General features: G+C 38.6%; 1 protein-coding gene across 14 annotated transcripts in view; it reads left to right on the forward strand.

Annotated features, from left to right (window-relative positions):
* Positions 1-21,095, forward strand: part of AAK1 (AP2 associated kinase 1) — a 254,149-nt gene that overhangs the window by 130,284 nt on the left and 102,770 nt on the right. For all 14 annotated transcript variants that reach the window (XM_020985375.2, XM_020985378.2, XM_020985377.2 and 11 more), the window contains exons 6-8: positions 6,627-6,748; positions 9,294-9,375; positions 10,176-10,308. In XM_020985375.2, coding sequence (XP_020841034.1) covers positions 6,627-6,748; positions 9,294-9,375; positions 10,176-10,308 — 337 coding nt within the window. The remainder of the gene's footprint in view (positions 1-6,626; positions 6,749-9,293; positions 9,376-10,175; positions 10,309-21,095) is intronic.

Genomic DNA, 21,095 nt, shown 5'->3' on the forward strand with positions numbered 1-21,095 from the left:
GAAAGCCCTAGAGCTGAATCTCTGAGATCCATGAAACAAAGTTAATAAGGAAGGAATTAGGATACACTTTATCCTGGAATTACCTCGGACAAATACTTTCAATGGCAAATATTTATTTAGGCAGCTGTTATGTGTTCAGCACAGTATTCAAGGCAGTGTGTGATATGTTACCAAATGAATTCTATAGGAGTTCATAAGAGGAGAGGAAAATCATTGTCAGGGAAGCTTTCACAGAGAAGATGGGTCTTAAAGAATGTTGGGGGTTTGGACAGACTCAAGAGGATGGCGAGGCAAGGAAAGAAAGTTATATAACAATCACTCAGGCATTTATTAAACACTAACTGTGTATTGGGCGCTTGTGCCAAGAACAAGCTTCAGATAGGATAAGTTAAGAAATATTGAAGAAGGAACCCTGAGGAAACAAACTGGCTGGTCTTTGACCTCTTGGTTCTTTAGTTTTCCAGTGACTAAATTAATATTTCCAGGCCCTTTTCGGGACAGAAGGCCTGAAATATTGCCAGTCATTTATTGCTGCCAGATATTTTTATTGAACCCCTGGCAAGCATTAAGATTTTGTACTCAGAAAAAAAAAAGATTTTGGACTCATAGGACTGAAAGAAGTCATTCTGTTCTTCTTCTCAATTCTGTTGCCCTAAAGATAGTTGTCTACTCTGTTTTCATCAACGTCTAAAACCTGTCAAAGGGTTCATGTAACCATGTTGTGACGTCTCTGGATGCAAGAGGTAGACCAGCCCTAAATAACAATTTAGGCTACTTCGAGTTGTCCCCTTCGATTGGGTGGATGGCTTGCTACGAAAGGGACTCTGCCCTTGGCCTTCTCCTGTTTCACATTGTTCTTACTGACTTGGATGGAAATGTAGATCGCAGCCCTATTACATTTGAGGATTACATGAAAAAGAGAGGAGGGTGTTGGTGGGCCCTGAGCTTATTGTGAGTCAGTCATGTGATATGGCAACTAGAAAAGCTAATGAGATCTTAGGCTTCAGGAAGAGAGACAGAGAGTCCAGGACTAGGGAGGTGAGAGTTCTGCTTTTACCGCATGTGGAGTATCATATTTATCTGGCCACCACATTTTAGGAAGGATATTGGTAATCCAGGCAGAGCAACCAGAATATTACATGGCTTTGAGAAGATGCCATATGAGCATTGGTTGAAAGGAATGAGAATATTTAGCTTAGAGAATAAGAGACTTAAAGAGAATCATCATTACTGTCTTCAAGTCAAGGGTGGACACATGGAAAAGGGATTAGACTTTTTCTGTTTGTCCACAAAAGGAAAAAACTAGTAGCAATGGCTAGGAGTTTCTGAGAGACACACAAATTTAGGCTTTATTAAAACATTAGAACTATCCAAAAGTAGACTAAGTGGCCTAGGTCATGTGTTCTCTCTCCCTGGAGGTCCTCGAGCAGAGGCCAAAGGATCATTCGTTAGGTATGTCGAAGAGAGGATTCTTCTCTCTGGACATAGGTTAGATGAGGTGAGCTCTGAGTTCCCTTCCCACACTGGGCTTCTGTGACTGATTCTCTGTGAAGCTGGGAGGGATAGATAGCCAGCCTAATCGGTTAGAGTCTCAGGATCCAAAAAGTTCTCAGCAGGATTATGAAATTATAGGCAGAATGAAAGTTATACCTTTCAGCTCCAAAAGAGTCATTAAATAAATTCAGAATGGAAAGGTGGATGTTGGTACTTAAAATGAAACCAAAGCAGACCTCAGTGTTCAATGGGCCACAAGCACAGCACTTGGCTGTAGCAACCCAGAAAGCTCATGTGATCTAAGGCAACATTAATTAGAGGGATAGCGTCCAGAACAAGGGAGCGGTAGGAGCCCTTTTATTTCACCACATCAGGTTGATTGTGTTCTATTTTCGACAGTCGTGTTTTAAGGAGGAACACTGGCAAGTTAGCAAGTATGTCCACCGGAGAATGCCCAGGCTGGAGAGGGAGCTTAAAATCATGTCCGATGAGAAAACAGTTAAAAGAAGTGGGGATATTTAACCTGGGGATGGGAATATCCAGAGAGATATAATAGTAGTTTAGAGGAGATATGTTAAACTCATAGCCAGCATGTGACTGGCAAAACTGCCCACTGGGCCCAGTGATTAAAATGAAATAGGGGAAATTTTTAACAACAACAACAACAAACAAACAAACAAACAAATAAGTAAATAAATAAATGAACAAATAAATGAACAAATAAATATAGTACAATATAGATAATGTTAATTTGTGGTTTTCTAAGTCAATGTGTGGTCTGGTCTCTGTTTGCATTTGACACCTCCATTCTAGAGCATTTGAAACACTGTCATAAGGTACAGGAATTAGACTTGTTCTGTTTGATCTGGGAGGACAGAAGTCTTCCAGCAGGTGAAAAAATATGAAAGAATGTGTTATTATGCAGTCATTTCAGCATTGTCTGACTCTTTGTGACCCCTTCTGGGATTTTCTTGGCAAAGATACTGGAGTAGTTTGCCATTTCCTTCTCCAGTTCATTTTACAGATGAGGAAACTGAGTCAAATAGGGTTACATGACTTGCCTAGAACTACACAGCTAGTAATTGTCCGAGGCCAGATTTGAACTCATGAAGATGAGTCTTCTTGACTTCAGGCCCGGCACTCTATTCTCTGTGCCACCTCGCTGAGTATTTTGGCTTAATATAAAGAATGACCCTAATAGTAACTGACCCAATACAGCTCAATATGCAATTATTAAGCATCTACTGTGTGTGAGATGCCATGCATATAATGACAGAAACAAAACAGTATCAACCCTCAAGCAGCTTATGTTCTACTGGAAGAATACAACTTGTATACAAATAAATATAGTATGAGGAAAGTTGAAGCAAGAGACAGGATTAACTCCTGTGGATGGATTACATCAGGAAACAGCAAACTTATAGCCTGTAGGTCAAATCCAGCCAGCCACTTGTTTTTGTTTGGGCCTCATCTAAGAATAGTTTTTATTTTTTAAAAATAAATTTTAAAATAAAAGCAGGCCATACAAAAATAGGCAGTGGGCAGAGGGCCAAATCTGGCCCAAAGGTGACCCCTGGGCTACATAAGGTGTTAACCAGACATTACTTAAGGGAAGAGACATCTATTCAGTTCCAGTAGGTGGTGAGCAGAACAAATGCTTTAAGTATTTCATTATTTTTTTTTAATAGTTCAAAGACCCTTGGTTTCGCTGGGGTAGGAATTCCACCCCTCCCTGCCTCCCCACACCCCGCCCCAATGCAACATCTTTGCCTTAGTACATGACCTCTGTCAGTTCCTGTAACTGAAAAATTCATTATCTGAGGCCAGCCTGCACTGAACCTCCATGCACTTAGACGGATCTTCCCATAGACTTGAGAGTCATGACTGACCCTGGACTCAGAGTCCGTCCAACCTGAGAGGACCTGTTAAGGCCTCTGCCCCTGCTGGCAAAGTCTTGGAGAGCCCAAGGCCATGCCTGGGCTCTGCTGTTGCTTTCTCCAAGAAAAACTGATTCTGTCTCATGAACTGCTGAGGTCTTTAGGAGGCATAGAAGAGTGGTGGAAGGGGCACTGAGCTGGAATTCAGGAAGACTGGGAGCTAGTTATAGCTCTGCTATAAACCAGCTGGATGTCCTTTAGTAAATCCCTCGATTTCTCTGTGCATATAACACGAGCATAAACATTCCTCCCCAAGCGACATCACAGTTTATGGTGAATAGATGAGAGGATGCATATGAAAGCATTTTGGGGAAAAGCATGAGGTGCTGTCAGATCACAGTATTACCTTGCTGCCTACATACCTGGATCTGCATCAGAAATATCTGTCCTCTTTAAAGGGCCCACCACCAGTAGTTCCTTAAAATGGGGAGACGCTGCCTGAGTTTTCAGCTCTCCAATCCTGAGTTGACCTTCATTATGGGTATTGCTTCTGCGTCTGCCTCAGAGGCCACAGTCAGCAAAAACTCCTGCTCCCTGATAAAAGGCCTGAGCCAAACAAAGACATCACAAAAGTCCCTCTGCCTGCAGCAGTTTGATTGGACTGCCCAGGCTAGGGAAAGTGCTTCTCTTGGGAAAGCAGTTAAAGATCTTTCCATTTATTGGTTTGCTTAACTGATGGCTTCCAGTGACTCAGGAATAAGTGTTGTTATGCAAACTTCCAAGGTGACGGTCCCCAACAAACAAACATGCAAGTGAGGCAGCATGCCATAGTGGAAAGGACCCCAGATTTGGAGACGTAGGATCAGAAAACACTGGGACCAGTAAGGAACTTTGCCTTATCCAAGGCACAAGTGGCAAAACCAGGGCTTTTTCCACTCTCAAAATGCTCTTGACTTCTGACCTAATTTTCCTAATCTGTAAAATAAAAGAATTGGGCTAGAAGGGGTCTAAGATTCCTTCCAGCTGGTGTTTTAGTAGATCTCTAAACTGATGGCCCCTAAGGGATCGCCAGTTGAAGAGGAGCTAGGAAACCTAGATTAGAGTTCAAGCTATGAAACCAACTACCTTCATGATCTTGGACAGGCTGCTTTCCTTCAGAAGAAATGTAGCAATAGCTTGCTTTCCTATAGGACTTTATAAAGAAATTGCTTTCCACCCAGCAACCCTAAGGGTATGCCACACGTGGTCTCTTATAGTTCTAACACAGTATTAGTATATGAATCTGTGCTATGACTCCTTCTCCACTTGGAAAGTTGAGTGCAGGTAATAGTATTGGGCCTTCTCCTCCCACTTGCTTTGGGACTTCATTGTCTGTACCTCCTAACCCATGACCAGTAATATCTAAACTGATGAAGTGAAATGAAATGAAATGAAATGAAACTGATGAAATGAAAATCAGCCCCATCCCACCTCCATCTCCATAGACCCACAAGATGAAGGATCCTGCCCAAGAAACTGGAATCACAGAGAGAAAACAGCAAGTTCAGGTTACAGGTTATGTCCATTGATTGTCTTTTTCTAATAAAATAACAGAAGGAGAATGAATGATTTTTAAAATCAGGAGTGTTTTACAAACAGATCACACAGACCATTTTAATTTTTTTGGAAGCAATCAGGGTCACATAGCTAGTAAGTGTCGGAGGCCAGATTTGAACTCAGGTCCTCCTGATTCCAGGGCTGGTGTTTTATCCACTGAACTATCCAGCGTCATTTTAGCACCAACACAGACCATTTTAGTACATTACTGATGCACTACCACAGGGGTTAGGACTAGAAGACAACGTCCAAGCCTCTGTGATGAAATCCTGTCCCAGACTGGGAAGAGAACTTGCCCAGGGTTGCACAGATAGTAAAGAACAGTGAGGATTTTTGAATTCTGACTTCAAACCCAGCATTTTTCTGATTTAGACTGTGCTGCTGCTATGTTTGTTTTCTGAAACAAAGTAGGAGGCATTTAAAAGCCAAGGTAAAGGAGTGGATTTGCGAAAAAGCTATAAAATCTATAGAATGGCTTCGATTCAACATACATACATGTTAACCACTTTCTTTGGACAAAAGTGAACTCGCTCTTGCCCTTAGGAGCTTACTTGCCACTGGAGTGATATCCTATGTACATGGATAAAAAAATAAAGAGTATACACAGAATAATTTCAAGAGGGATAAATGAAAAGTATTAACTTAGGTCTTACTATGTGCCAGGCACTGGGCTAAAGCACTAGGGATACCAGTATAAAAACAAGGCAGTCCCTACTTTCAGGAAACTTACATTCTAATGGGTAAGACAACAGATATAGGAGAGTGGTGGCCAGGGGGTGGGTGAAGTTGAAGGGAATGGTGAGTGGAGTCTTTGGGCAGTCCCTTGACATACCTTTTACAGAGGCAATGGCAGTTGTCACTTGTCCTTCATTCTTGAAGAAGACCAGTGACATCTGAGGTGGTATTTTAGTAATAGTTCTTATAGCAAGGTTGGGAGAAAGGGGGGTGGGGAGAATGGGGTGACCTAAAGCATAGTCTGAAATAGGCTAAATATAATGGAGTATGTGAGTTTTAACTAGTCATAACAGTTCAGCCCTGGGTCTGGTGTTCCAAAATAGAGTAGATGAAGTCTCCCAGGACATGGTCTGGAGGGTATAGTGACAAGGAAGATGGCTGTGATGGACACCTGGAAGCACAGGCTGGTAATCCCTGGTCTATCCCAGTGGTGGGCTTCATGAGTTTGTGTTCACTGATTCCCTAAAAAGGAAGAAATCTGTAATAACTGGGGGGGTGGGGGAGGAATGTGGTGAGATCACAGAAAAGCTCTTGAAAGAAGCTAAGTAGTCTAAGAATCAAAGGTGAGAATGGAGTATATTCCAGACATGGGATATAGCCTGCATGCACAGGCAACTCTTATAAATATGGCTTTTAGGAATAGGATTGTCTTTAAAATGATCTTCTATATCAAAATGTCAAAATGTCATTGTGCATTCCCCTCTCTTTTATTTCCCTTTTTGCTTTTAAGTTTATATTATCAGTGTCCCAGTTCATCCTCTGAGGCCCTTGCAAAGAGGCTCAGTGGGGGATGGACCTTCCCTTTATGTACACTGATAGAGTATCAGGAAGAAATGCTTTTGTTGATGTTGCTTTGGAACCAAATTTATTTTCCTCATGTAAATGACCTGTTGTGATTGGATATTGGGGGGGAATGTTTTTCAGGTGGAAAACATCCTGCTGCATGACCGAGGTCATTATGTCCTGTGTGACTTTGGAAGTGCCACCAACAGATTCCAGAACCCACAAGCTGAGGGAGTCAACGCGGTAGAGGATGAGATTAAGAAGTAAGCCTCCTCCTTCCTCAGGGCTTGGCTCTACTCCCGCATCCCTGACTTCTCCTTGAGCAGAGGAAGGCGGGAGACTGGGTTGGGAAGAGAATGGTTGAGTGTGTGTGTGTGTGTGTGTGTGTGTGTGTGTATATATACATACATATATATATAATATGAATTGGTTGAATCTCTAAATCCTATAACTGAGATTTAAAGGAAAATGCAAGAAAATGCAGTTATTTTCTAAAGAATTAATTGGTTGTACTAAAGAACATTGAATTTGAAATTGGAGATCTAGGTTTCAATCCAAAGAGAAGAAAAAAAAAGAATAGATCAGTTTCAATGGAAGAGGCACTTCTAAGAGTTATGGGTATTCTAAACCCTTGCTTGGAGGCCTCTTGGAGGAAAGAGAGAAATACAGAGGAGACTGACTTCTTTTTTAGGGTCAGATTAACACCTGTATTTGGAGTCAGAGGACCAAGGTTCTAATCTTGGTGCCCCCATTACCTATGTGACCTTAGGAAAATTATTCCCCTTCACTGGTTCTCAGTTTCCTAATCTTAAAATGAGGGATTGGACTATATAATTGCTAAAGTCCCTTCCAGTTGTGAATTTTGTGGTCTAGTTTATGAATTATTCCCCATTACGTTAGTGGAGAAATCGAATAAACTTTAAATTATTTTTTATGTTTTTTAAAATAGTCTGTCTTTGGCTTAAAGCCTAATGGTACAAATAGAATAAAATCACTTATCAGAGTATTTAAATTAGATAATAATATAGGAAATTAGAAAAGGAATTTTGAATGGTTTTGTTTGTTTAGTTTTGTTTTTAATGCCTACTCTATGCCTAGCTCTACAATAAAATTTTTTGGGAGATACAAAAGAAGTATGAAAGAAGTGCCTCCTGATCACCTCAGAAATCATATATAAATGATATGTACATATTACATATATATATAGATAGATAGATAGGTAGATAGATAGATAGATAGATAGATAGATAGATAGATAGATAGATAGATAGATAGTAAATACAATAGTGTATAATCAAGTGCTAAAGTTATAGGGAGAAAAGCACTGAATTTGGACTTACAGAAACTTGGGTTTTAACCCAGATTTTAGTGCTAGGTGACTTTGGGCAAAACATTTTATTTCTCTGGGTTTAATTTTCCTCATCTGTGAAATGGGGATAATGATACTTGTACTGGCTGCCTCACAGGGTTTATTATGAGAAAATATTTTTTAGTTTAATTTAATTTTTTTATTAAATTTTTTAAAAAATACGCTTAATAGTATTTTATTTTTTCCAGTTATATGTGAAGATAGTTTTCAACATTCACTTTTATAAGATTTTGAGTTCCAAATTTTTTTCTCCCCCCTCACCAAGGTGGTAAACAATCTGATATAGGCTATACATGTACAATCCTATTCAACATATTTTCCACATTAGTCATGTTGTGAAAGAAGAATCAGAACAAAAAGGAAAAACCACGATAAAGGGGAAAAAAAGAAAATAGTATGCTTTGATCTGCATTCTGATTCCAGAGCTTTTTCTCTGGATGTGAATAGCATTTTATGAGGAAACACTTTGCATGTACTATAAAACACCATAGAAATAGATGCTGTTGGGGCAGCTAGGTAGCACAGTGGATAGAGCACCAGCCTTGAAGTCAGGAAGACCTGAGTTCAAATCCGGCCTCAGACCAAACACTTGACACTTACTAGCTGTATGACCCTGGGCAAGTCACTTAACCCCAATTGCCTAAAAAAGAAAGAAAGAAAGAAAAGAAAAGAAAAAGAAATAGGCGCTGTTATTATTAATTATGTGACGGCCATCATAACTGAACTCAGTGTTCAATAAGGTCTTATGACTATAAGAGCTCCTTAAAAAGAAATATCTGTGTGGGCTAGAATTGTTAGAGAAGTGTGGAGACTTGACTTAGGCCTTGCAGGATAAAAGGGGTTGGTGGAAAAAAAGAGAGAGGTGACAGGTCTTGTACTAACAAAATTCATTCTGGGTTCTTCCTCTACCTCGAGAGGTTGGTTTGAGAAGGAAGGCTCAGTTTATATTTTGCCCGAAAAAGCCCACAGCTTCGCGATTGTGATGATAGTAATAGCTCACATTGTTAAAACATTTGAAGATTTACAAAACACTTCCTCTTAATACCCCCTGTATGGTAGGCAGCACAAATATTATTATACCTCAATTTTATTAGATAGAAGAACCGAGGCCTAGAGAAAGTGAAGCCATTTACCCAAGGTCACATAACTAGCAAGTATCGTAGTTAAGATTCAAACACCAGTTTCTCCCGACTCCAATTTTATCTGGTGCTTTTTCTACCTAAACCCACTGTGGACAAGCTGATAGAACTATGAAATGACCACAGTTCTATACTATCACTCCCTTCTGCATAGCACATATATTCATGTCTGTCTGAGGTAGGGACTGTTGCAGTCTATATGTTGTAAAATACACAAATATTTTTGTTGTTACAGAACTGCCAGGCAGATGAAGTGGGGCATGGTGGACATCTTTAATAAAATGATTCTTCTGATTTTAGGTACACAACGCTTTCCTACAGAGCTCCAGAAATGGTCAACCTGTATAGTGGCAAAATTATCACCACAAAGGCCGACATTTGGGTACGAGTTGAATAATCTGCAGTTCTGACTTAATGGGCATCATGGTACTTGGCCTTGGAGTCAAGACACCTGGATTTAGATCTAGGCTCACTTCATCTTAGTTTCCTCATCTGTAAAATGGGGATAATTTATCTCCTGGGGTTGGGGGTAGAATGAGGAAAGAGCTTTGGAAGCCTAAATGTATCAGAGAATTGTGAATTATTATTCTAATCTGTAGCGGCTCACCTGGTAGTGTCCTAGTTTGTATACCTGCAGACCTGTGACTAGGATAGAGTGCCTGAGGCTTTGCCCTATGGTGCTGAAATTTCGGGGGGCACTGACAGTATTTGAACTCCATCTGAAGTATAAAAATACCTAGTTAGCAAGAATGATTAGTTAGAATAGGAAGGTACTACATGGTATGCCTCTTTTTGGATTTAGCTTTGTCCCAGCTGAGCTCCTACATACCCTTTGCCCTGACTGCACTTAATGGGCACCACATTGCTAGTTATGGCTCTGTGTATCCGCAGATAGTCATATGGCATAGTAGAATGCATCCTGGATTTGGAGTCAGAGGATCTGAGTTAGTCCTGTTTGTGCTGCTCAGTTCATGCAAGACCTTGGGCAAATCATTTCCTATCTGTGTAGCTCAGCTTTTTTACCTCTAAAATCAGGGAGCTTAGACTACATGATCTTTAGGGTCCCATGCAGCTCCAACAGCACCAACCACCCCCTTAGACTATTTGTAGGGGGATTATAGAAAGAAGCCCATGCTCAGTAGTTACAGAGTGAAAACAATCCTTTTTCCCTCTGTCTTTTAGGCCCTTGGTTGTTTGTTGTATAAATTATGCTACTTCACATTACCATTTGGGGAGAGTCAGGTAGCCATTTGCGACGGAAACTTCACGATTCCTGATAACTCACGGTATTCCCAAGACATGCATTGCCTCATCCGTAAGTATTTCCATTTCCCAGATTCCTCTTGGTTTGTAATCTTTTCTCTCCAGGACTGAATGATACCAGCAGGAGAGGAGAGATTGCCCAAGGCAGGGAGAAAGAGAGCAAAAGGGAAGGCAGGAATAGGGAAATGGATCGATAGGAACAGAGATGACGAAATATCTTTGAAGCAAGAACCTCCAGTTGCTCAAACAGATCGCCTTTGGCTAAATTTCCAAAGTATACTTCATACCTACATGAATCACTTGAGCAGAAGTGTTGAATGTACAAGACTTGCATACCATTAGTTAAAGTCTTTGAAAAAATCCTGGAGCAGTAAAATTCTGACTAGTGGTATATCAAGGGGTAAGGCATTGGTCCTTTGCAAAATTAGGAGCTGCTCCAATGAAGAGGTTAGCAGTGCAATGTTTTACTTGAATATTTGCCTCCAGCAGTAGCATCTCACTCCAAAGAATTCATTTTAATACAACAAACATTTCTTAGGTGCCTGCTGTATGCAAAACACTGTGCTAAATGATGAAAGCATTTTTCCTACATGCTGAAGATGGAGGCCCAGAATCAAGCATTACTATCTTTTGGGCTAATCATTATGATTTGTTCTGGGATCATTGTAACTATAGAAATCTGTCAACTGGTGGCCAGGCCCCTGGTGATGAACTGTTTCATACCTACCTGTCCCTCAGATGACAGAAATATAGAGTCTCCCATAGGCAAAGCTTTTCTAGCTTGGAATACTTGTCAAATCTTGTCCTTTACTAGTGTGGCATTTAAGAATCCATTTTCATGATAAGATATTACAGGAGGACACTGTTTAACATTTCCTTTTGGCTTTTCAAGCTTTCCAGTTACCCTATTGCATCATATATGATGGTGGGGTGATCATAAGCCCTTCTGATAAAAAAAAATAGATGGAAACAGAAGTACTTGGCTCTTCCACTCTGTCGGCAAGGGTCTTTTGAAATAGAATTGTTAACCAATCCCAGGCCGTGTAGCTTGTCACCCCTTTATCCTATCTTGCTGATTCCAAGGCTGTGGTAGCAGTAATGGCCTTTCCTCTTGGTTGCATGGAATTGGTTGGATGGATTTCCCGTTGATGGAAGGCCAAAAATTTGGCCATGGCTAACTTTGTTACAGATTGCTCTACTTTTTCTTTTAACCTTGATTGCAAGTGAACAGAAATAAACACAGAAATATTGTGAAATTCATATGGAGTAGGTAGACTGAGGAGAATTGTAATTTGCCTCATCATAGCTTCAGAGTTAGGACCTCAAGATTTGCTTTTATGGTAGGGGACTGTATTAGTCATCAAAGTGTTTATTTGAATGTATCATTCTGACAAGCCTGAGCTCATGTCGATCAAATGATGATGTTAGTGCATCCTGGAACAAAAGGTCTGAGTCATTTTGCACACATAAAGAATGTACCTTATTCATCAAGCCCATTCTTAAATCATTGAACTTGAGTGCTACTATGCTGTGTGCATTTAGATAGAAGTACCTAATACCTTAAAGTTCAGATCTGTAATTCTAGGTGACTCTTGTTTCTGAACTTTTAATGGACTAATAGAACCAAATTCTTAAATATAGTATAATCAGATGTCTTTTTTTTTCTTTATATTGTATTATGAACTTCAGAACTGAATTATTCTCACCTGGTGAACAGCCTGATAAAGAAGGGCAAACCAGCATTTACAGCAAGAAGTTGGGATTTGGGAGCCATGGAATCATAAAATTGCAGAGTTGTTAAGTGACAGCTCAAGTTATCTCGTCAGGTGGTGTTTTTATTCAAATAGAAACAGAGGCCGCCATACTATACATAAGGATCCCTAAGGGCTGCATATCGATGAAGGAAATCACACATTTACTCTTTCTTTTTTATTAATACATTAACACATTAAAACTGGACAGGAGTTAGATTTTAATCTAGTTCAGGCCATGCTTGAAAGTGTTGTAGGCTACATATGGCCCCTGTGTTTCTAGTCCAAACTCTCCCCACAGCAAGGATGCTACCTATAACATCCCTGAAAATGGTTATTTAAGCTTCCATTTAAAAAACCTCCAGTCATGAGGAATGCATTAGCAACCCTAGGCTGCCTATGCCATTTTTTGAGAACTTTAACTCTTAGCAAGTTTTTCCTTATATTGAACTGAAATCTGTCCCCCTAAAACTTCCATCTCTTCATCTTAGTTCTTCCCTTTGGGGACAAACAAAAACAAGTCTAAATCCCTCCCCAAGTATGGAAGACAGCTATCATGTCCCTCCTTCAATTGTTTCTTCTCCAGGCTAAATATCTTTAGTTCCTTTGGCATGGCATGGTTTCAAGTCCCCTCACCATCTGGTTACCCTCCTGCCTATACTCGGATTGGAAAAATCAACTTCACAAATACTAGATGGAGGAGGCATGGCTAGAGACAACAGTTTCTATGTGAAAAATGTGGGGGTTTTAGTGGACTGTGAGCTTGATATAAGTCATTGGTATGGCACAGAGGCAAAAAGGCTAATGCTGTCAGAGCCTACATTAACAAATATAATGTCCAGAAGGAAAGAAGTAATAGTGTCTCTTTACTCTGCCTCGTTGGGCCATATATGGATTACTATGTTCAATTCTTGACACTGTATTTTAGGATATATATAGACAAGCTGGACCATTTCCAAAAGAGGATAGCCAAAATGGGGAGATTGCTGAACAAGAAGACAAAGGATTATTGGTTAAAGGAACTGGGCATAGAGAAGACTTAGTTGTCATTTAACAAAGGGCTGTCTGATGGAAGAGGGGGATTTGATTTGCTCTGTTTGTCCCCAGAAGGAAGAGCTAAGAGCTGTGGGTAGGAGTTGGCTAGTTCACCTAATTCTGAGGTTTTCCGTCAGGTCCTAGATGACCATTCTGGGGGTGAAGATGTTTTAGAAAGAATTCTTGTTCAGCTGGGGGTTAAATTAGAGAGCTGCTGAGTTCCCTTCAAACTCTTCAATTCCATCAATCTCTTGACATGCTCATCACTGACCCATCTAAGATGTAGTTCCAAGAACTAGACAGAATGCTACAAAAGTGGCTTAACGAGGGCAGAGTATGACAGGATGGTCACTTTGCTTACTCTAGCAATTTTAATTATTGCAGTGAGCTTGTGGACCATTAAAATCTCCAATTTTTTTTTTCACAGTCACTGCTTTCCAGCTTATATCTTCCTTGTTCTATGTTTGTGCAGTTCTTTTTTGGACCCAGGTATAGGATTTTTTACATTTAATTTTATTAACTTCATCTTACCAGTTTTAGTTCACTGTTCAGTAAGTCTGGTAAGTATTTTCAGTGATCTCATTTTGTGACACATCGTATTACCCAGCAGTCACAACTTTGTGTCATCCACAGATTTGATAAGTAAGCCATATCATATATATGTGCACATATATGTAAGTACACACACTACCTTTATGTTATTGATAAACAAAATGAACCCAATATCTAGAATTTGCTTATGTCTTTGACAGTTAAAGGGTTTCTTAGGGTTACATCCTACTTTTAAACATCTATCTGCTTTAAAATCACACCAAACCTTGGTATTTAAGATGTTAACCCAGGTAAACTAATAATGCAAAAGCATTATTACAGTTCTGAGCAGTGTTAAAATATCTGGAAAGCCATTTGAGAAACTGTCAATGGATTTTTCAATAGAGTTTTAAATTTAAGTTTAGCACAGGCCTTTTTTATTAGAAAATAAAATTAAATTTTTCAGAAAAAAAAATTAACCCAAACCAGAGAAGGTTTTGTACTAGACTGTCAATTGCATTCTTTGGGTTTGGTCTTTGAACCAGTTCTTAGTCTACCTAATTTGACTGTCATCAGTTCATCTTTCCATTTTTTTCCATTGTTGATAATTGGCTTTGTTTCTCATTCTTTTCATGCTTATCCAAATGTTCTTCAACATATATATCCTCTCCCTTGCCTTGATTGGGTGAATTTCCAAACAGATGAACATCTTTTCCAAGTATAATGCTATCCTGTCTTCTTCTATCTCATATGGTCCCTTTGAATTTGATGCACCCATCCCTTGCCATGTGTGAGTCATGAACTGCATCCCATTAGGTTTCAGTAATGCCCTGAGACATAGTTACATCCTCAAGTTAGTGCCTCTAGCTCATTTTTAAAAGTTATTTATTCTCAAATTAAAGACATAAGTCTTTAAACTGGTTTCTTATCCAAGATCCAACCCAAGATCTCTGACTGTCAGCAGGTCCTTTGAATGTTCTTCTATCACCCTGGAATTTCAGAATTCAAAAGATCTATGATTTTGTTGGTTTGGCTATTTGTTGTCTTATCCCCTTTGTGCGTTAGGTATATGTTCTTTTAGATATACTTGGATCATGTTCTGAGCTACTTATTGATGACCTTTTCTAAGCATGTTGCTTTTCACATATTAGATGCTTAATGCGTTTTATGATTTGAATTAGACTAGTCCTTGGATCCAGCTTGTCACTGGATACTCATTAGCCTTCTACCCTTGGGGTAGGACATGAGCTTGTATTGCCCAGGCATGGCCCAGAGAACCCAGAGTCCTCTCAAAGCATTGGAGAAAGCCTTTCATGAAGGATCTCAAACTCAGCATATCCTAAAGCTTATTATCTTATTGCCTGTGATAAAGGTCCCCCATTAACGTTCATGTTTCTGTCAGTGGCACCACATTAAACTCCTAGAGTTGGTAAATCATCTGGCATTTGAGAAGCCAAGAATGTGGGTCAAATAGTCTAGTGCCAGCCACCAAAAGGTCCTCACTTTCATAGGTCACTGACCTTCTAGAACTTGTCTCAGACTTGCTGATCTCTTACTGTTTCTTGCTCTTGTACAATGATTCTCAAGGTGATGTTGGGGAACCCCTAGACCATTTCAGAGAGTCTGCAAGGTCAAAACTATTTCTGTAATAATAGTAAGATGCCTTAATTCATCATGTACTAAATGTCACGTAAATAATTTTTTAAAATGAAAAGAAATGGGGCAGCTAGATGGCACAGTAGATAGAGCTCTGGCCTTAGAGTCAGGAGGACCTGAGTTCAAATCCAACCTCAGATACTTGACACTAGCTTTGTGACTCTGGGCAAGTCACTTAACCCTGATTGCCTCACCAAAAAGCAAAAAAAAAAATTTAATTAATTTTTTAAAAAATGAAAAGAGGTCCTAAGACCCAAAAGTTTGAGAACCACTGCTCTTGTACATTTCCCAGTGCTGGCTCTGGCCCCTCAGTTGCTTTCTGCTCACCTCTACCCAGCTTTGAAGAATTAAAGAAATCTCCAGTCCTCATGGCTCATATCTGTGATGTGATCTTGTGAATGTCCTGAGGCTTTGTTGCTCCATGGCCTTGTTGCACAAAGCCTGTATATGTAAAACCTGTTCCCTTTCTGGTCTTCCTTTCATGGCAGCTGTCAATGGTCCCCTCTCCACAGGCCAGGAGCAAGGCCACTGCTGCCCTCTGTGGGCACCAGTCAAAACCATAGATCTCCTGTTTCTCCCCCAGCTCCTATAACTCCTCTTCAGGCTAGGAGAGTTACAAGGTGACAATACCCTTACAAAATAGGGCTTTATTATGAAAGAACTCACTTTGACTATACTGGACCCCACTGGCCACCCTGACTGCACAGTGTACAGCCTGCTGGCCTAATGTCCTATCAGTCATCTCAATCAATTCTCAGGGAGGACAGAGGAATTCCCCAGCTACGGATATTGTCTATGGCTACTCATGGACATCTGGCCTCTTCTCAGACTAATTAAAAGCCCTCCTAGGTATCTTCTCCAGTCAGTCACCCAGTCTGACTCTATTCAGACCCCATTTCACCTGGGATCCATGAACTTGTGTGTTTTAAAAATATTTTCATATCAATATCAATTTTTAATGCTATGTATTTTGTTTTATGCATTTAAAAACATTCTGAGAAGGTGTCTGTGGGCTTCCCCAAACTGCCCAAGGGGTTCGTGATATCAAAAAGTTTAAAAAGTGCTATCATATACCTCAGTGACAGCAAATTAAGGACTTTTTCTAGGGGGATGATGGAAGAGATTTGATCCATAGGAAAAGGAGGCTATGCAGTAGTGTGATGTAAAAGGCCCTGTACTCAGGCCTTCAAGACCTGGATTTAAATCTTCTCTCTAACATTTTCTAGTTATGTGACTATGGGCAAGTCATTTAACCTCTCTCTGTGTATCAGTAAAAAGAGATCTGAGTTCAAATCCAGCCTCAGACATTCACCAGCTGTGTGATCCTGAGCAAGTCACTTTCACCACTGTCAGTGTTAGTTTCCTCATATCTAAAATGAAGATAATAATAGCATATACCTCCCAGTGTTGCTTTGAGGATAAAATGAAATTGTATTTGCAAAGCACCTTGCAAACCTTAATATACTACATAAATGCTAACTATTATTATTATTATTATAAGGAAAGAATGAGATAAATTTTTAAATGCTATAGAAAAAAATATCTGGCAAGAGGAAATCACTGTAGCTTCTTGAACAGAGGAATGGCATGATCAGCTTTAGAAATATCACTTTGGCAGCATCTTAGAGAAGGGATTATGGAAGGGAGAGGCTTGAAAGCCAGTTAAGAAGCTATTGCAGAGGTGATGAAGACTTGAACTGGGACAGTGACCATGTGAGTGGAGAAAAGAGAAGGGAAGTAAGAGATTATAGAAATGAAATCCACTAAGCTTGGTGACTATTTGGAGTTGGGTGGAGAAGGAAGGGGATAAGTTAAGGTTAACTCCAAGGTTATAAGCCATGGGTGCCTGGAAATATAGTGGTGTTCTCAACCAAATTAGGGAAATTAGCAGTTGGGGATAATTTGGAGGAAAAATGAAGACTCATTTTGCCTTATGTTTGAAATGCCTACAAATATGCCAGTTGGAGATGTCCAGTAGGCAGTTGATAATGCAAGACTAGAGTTTAGGAAAAAGACCAGAGCTACAATTTAAGTGAAGAATTTAAAACATCAGTGAAAGGAGCGAAAAAGAAGATATAGAATGAATTAAGAAATGATTTAGAATAAGAAACTAATACTTATAATAATAAAATACTTATTATGATGAATAAAAGTCAAGAGATTAAAATTGTCATTTACATTTGTTAATCTCTTTCACCAAAAAGGCATTTAAATGGGCAAGAAACAATCTTTCTTTAAAAAATAAAATAAAATAAAAAGAGAGGGAGAGAAAGGAATGGAGCTAGCAATCCCCAAAGCAAAGCTTTTATTTTCAGTTTAAAGGGTGTCAGGCTTCACGAGATAGTTGAGGCAGTAGTTAAAAAAGCTGAAATTTATTTTATTGATTAGTTGTAGTAGCAGAAATAGTAATTCAAAAAAATTTTGCTCCTTCTATATAGGATTAGCTAAAATAGAAAAGATTTTAAATGCTAGATGAATCAAATTTAATATTAATGAAATCAAATATTAATTATGTGAATTTTCCTGCAAAAGAGGAGTTAATTGAATAGATTGAAAAAGCAAATCCATCAAAGCTACTTGTAAGAAGCACATTTAATGAAAAAAAAAAGATTCAAAATTAGAGGTTGTTCTAAAAATACCAGTATGCAATTAAAAACTTAAAAAATCAGGAGTAGCAGCAATGATATTAATGTTTATATTGGACTCCGAAATTAAAAAAGACAAATAAAAATGTTATATCATTATGCAATGGTGAATATCTAATAATAACAATAGCAGGTGGTATATATGTAGCAATTTTTGGTTTGCAAAGTGCTTTACTGCAAATGTTACCTTATTTGATACATGCAACTACCCTGTGACATAGATGCTATTACCATCCCTGTTTTACAGAAAAGGAAACTGAGACTTAAGATTAAGTGACATGCTCTGAGTCTCAGAACTAGAAAGTATGTAAGGCAAGATTTGAATTCAGATCTTGGGGACTTGAAATCCAAAACTCTGTTTGGCCAAATAGCTGCCTCATTTAAATGTATAAACATACAATTATACACACACATAGAGGCACAAATAATTCAACAGTTATGTCAATTAAAAAGAGAAATAGCAATATAAAATGAAATAGATAAAAATAAAATAATAATGAATTTTACACTTCATGATCAGAGTATGACAAATCTAGTGAGAAGATTAAAAGCAAAGAAATCATAAATTAATTTTTTATTGAATAAACTGGAAATAACTCTGTGTGTGGTGTGTGTGTGTGTGTGTGTGTCTGTATGTGTGTAGAACTAGATGTTAAAAGCAGGGGACCACACATTTTTTTCAGAATACCATTGGAATTCTCATAAAAATAAATCATTTACTCAGCTTAGTGAGTAAATGGTGAGCTTGGAGTTGTTAAGACCTGGATTCAGATCCTGCCCTCAATACTTCCTGACTGTATGACCATGGGCAAGTCACTTATTATGATTTGTAGGGTTAGGTGGTGCAGTGCATAGAACTCCAGGCCTGGAGACAGGAAGAGCTGAGTTCGAATGAAACTTCAGACACTTTCCAAGCAGTCTAGCCATATGATCCTGGTCAAGTCACTTAACCTTGTTTGCCTCAGTTTCCTCATCTGTCAAATGAGCTGGAGAAGGAAATGGCAAATCTGTCCAGAATCTTTACCAAGAAAACCCCAGCTGGGGTCATGAAGGGTCAGACATGACTGAAATGACTGAACAATAACAACAAACAGGGCTCAGTTTCTTCATCTCTAAAATAATACCCATAGAACCCATTTCATAGGGTTGATGCAAGGCTTAAATGGTGTCATGTATATAAAGTACTTTGCAAACTTGAAAAGCCTATTTAAATGATAGTTTTTAATACTTTTTACTCATAAAGAATTCTTGAACAAATTTCTTAAAAATTATGCATACTGTTTTTTACAGATTATGATGTAGTAAAATTAGAAATAACAGTAACATGAGTAATAAAAGGAAACAAAAGGTAAAGAAAAACACTTAAAGAATAATCATGTTGGGGGCAGCTAGGTAGCGCAGTGGATAGAGCACCAGCCCTGGATTCAAGAGGACCTGAGTTCAAATCCGACCTCAGACACATAATACTTACTAGCTGTGTGACCCTGGGCAAATCACTTAACCCCATTGCGTAGCCAAAAAAAAAAAGAATAATCATGTTAAAGAAGCATAATTGAGTTATAAAAACAAAAAAGTTGAAAAGATAGAAATGTTAATGCTTCTAAAATTGTTCTTTAAAGTAAAACAATGGTGATGGTTATTGACTTTAATAAGAGAGGAAAGAGAAGAATGAATTAATTCCATAACTATATATTATAGAAAAGGAACAAAGTAGTCATTTAAAGGAAAATAATAATAATGGAAATAATAAAGAACAGGGAGAAAAAGTATAATGGGAAACAGGAAAACAATTGAATTAATAAATAAAACAAAGAACTGGTTCTTTAAAGAGACTGATAAAATGAACCTTTTTTTTTTGCTAATAAGCAAGGGTTTTTTGTTTTGTTTTGTTTTTTAAAGAAAAATGACCAAAGTTAGAAATAGAAAAGGAAGGATCATAGCAAATGAGGAAGCAACTGAAAAATCATTCTGTTCAAAGAGCATTTATTGTTAAATATGGCAAGCTTAGGGTAATAATACTCAAAGCCATGTGCTGCTAATAAAATGGTGAAGAAATGGATGATTATTTGCTTAAAATATGAATGACCAAAACTGACACAAGAAATTGATAACTTAAATAGATCAGTTTCAGAAAAGAAAACAGAACAACTTTACTCATGAATTCTTTCTTTTCACAAAAAATACCTGATAAAACTTTGGAAAGAGAAATGATCACAAATTATTACTAGATCCTGAGAAACAAGAGGGCAGCTAAGTGACACAGTGTGCCGGCCTTGAAGTCAGGAAGACTCCTCTTCTTCAGATCAAATCTGGCCTCAGACACTTACTAGCTGAGTGACCCTAAGTGAGTCACTCAGTCCTGTTTGCCTCAGTTTCCTCACCTGTAAAATGAGCTGGAGAAGGAAGTGGCAAATCCCAGTGTCTTTGCCAAGAAAACCCCAAATGGGATCACAAAGTGTTGGGCATGACTGAAAATGACTGAATAACAAAAATTGAAAAACAAAATTACATAATGTGATTTGTGAAATAATAGTTTTGATATTAAATTTGGCAAATGTGACATATAATGAAAACTCTACTAGTTTCTCCAATGAATATACACAGATGTAATATGAAATGCAACAGACTTCAGTACATTTTAAGAATTACTAATCATGAAAAAGTAAAATTCAGTCCAGGTGTGCAAAGCTGGTTCAATATTAGGAAAGCTTAAGTCTGAAAAAACATCAGCTTAAAACCTTGAAAAATTATTCAGTCATCAATAGATAAAAGTCTTTGAACTCCACCATTGATTTTGATGATAAAAAAAACTCCCAAGAACAGGAATAGAGGAATTTCCTTCAACACAACAAAACAATATTAACTTGAAACCAGGAGTCAATATCTTTTTTTCTATTCTTTTTTTTCCTTTGGCTAGGCAGTGGAATTAAGTGACTTGCCCAGGATCACACAGCTGGTAAGTGTTATGTGTCTGAGGCCGGTTTTGAACTCGGGTGCTCCTTGAATCCAGGGCTGGTGCTCTATCCACTGCACCACCTAGCTGCCCACAAGGAGTCAATACCTTATTCAGCGGAGAAATCTTAGAAGCATTCACCCTGAAAACAGATATAAGACAGGGATGATTGCTTTCTGCTATTTCTATTTGACGTAGAATAGGGTGTGTGTTTTAGTGAAAAGGTGATGGATTGAGAGCCAGAGAATCCTGGAGTTAGAGCTTGAAC

Source organism: Phascolarctos cinereus, unplaced genomic scaffold, assembly GCF_003287225.1.
Source record: "Phascolarctos cinereus isolate Bilbo 61053 unplaced genomic scaffold, phaCin_HiC Scaffold_2;HRSCAF=192, whole genome shotgun sequence".
NCBI lineage: Eukaryota > Metazoa > Chordata > Mammalia > Diprotodontia > Phascolarctidae > Phascolarctos > Phascolarctos cinereus.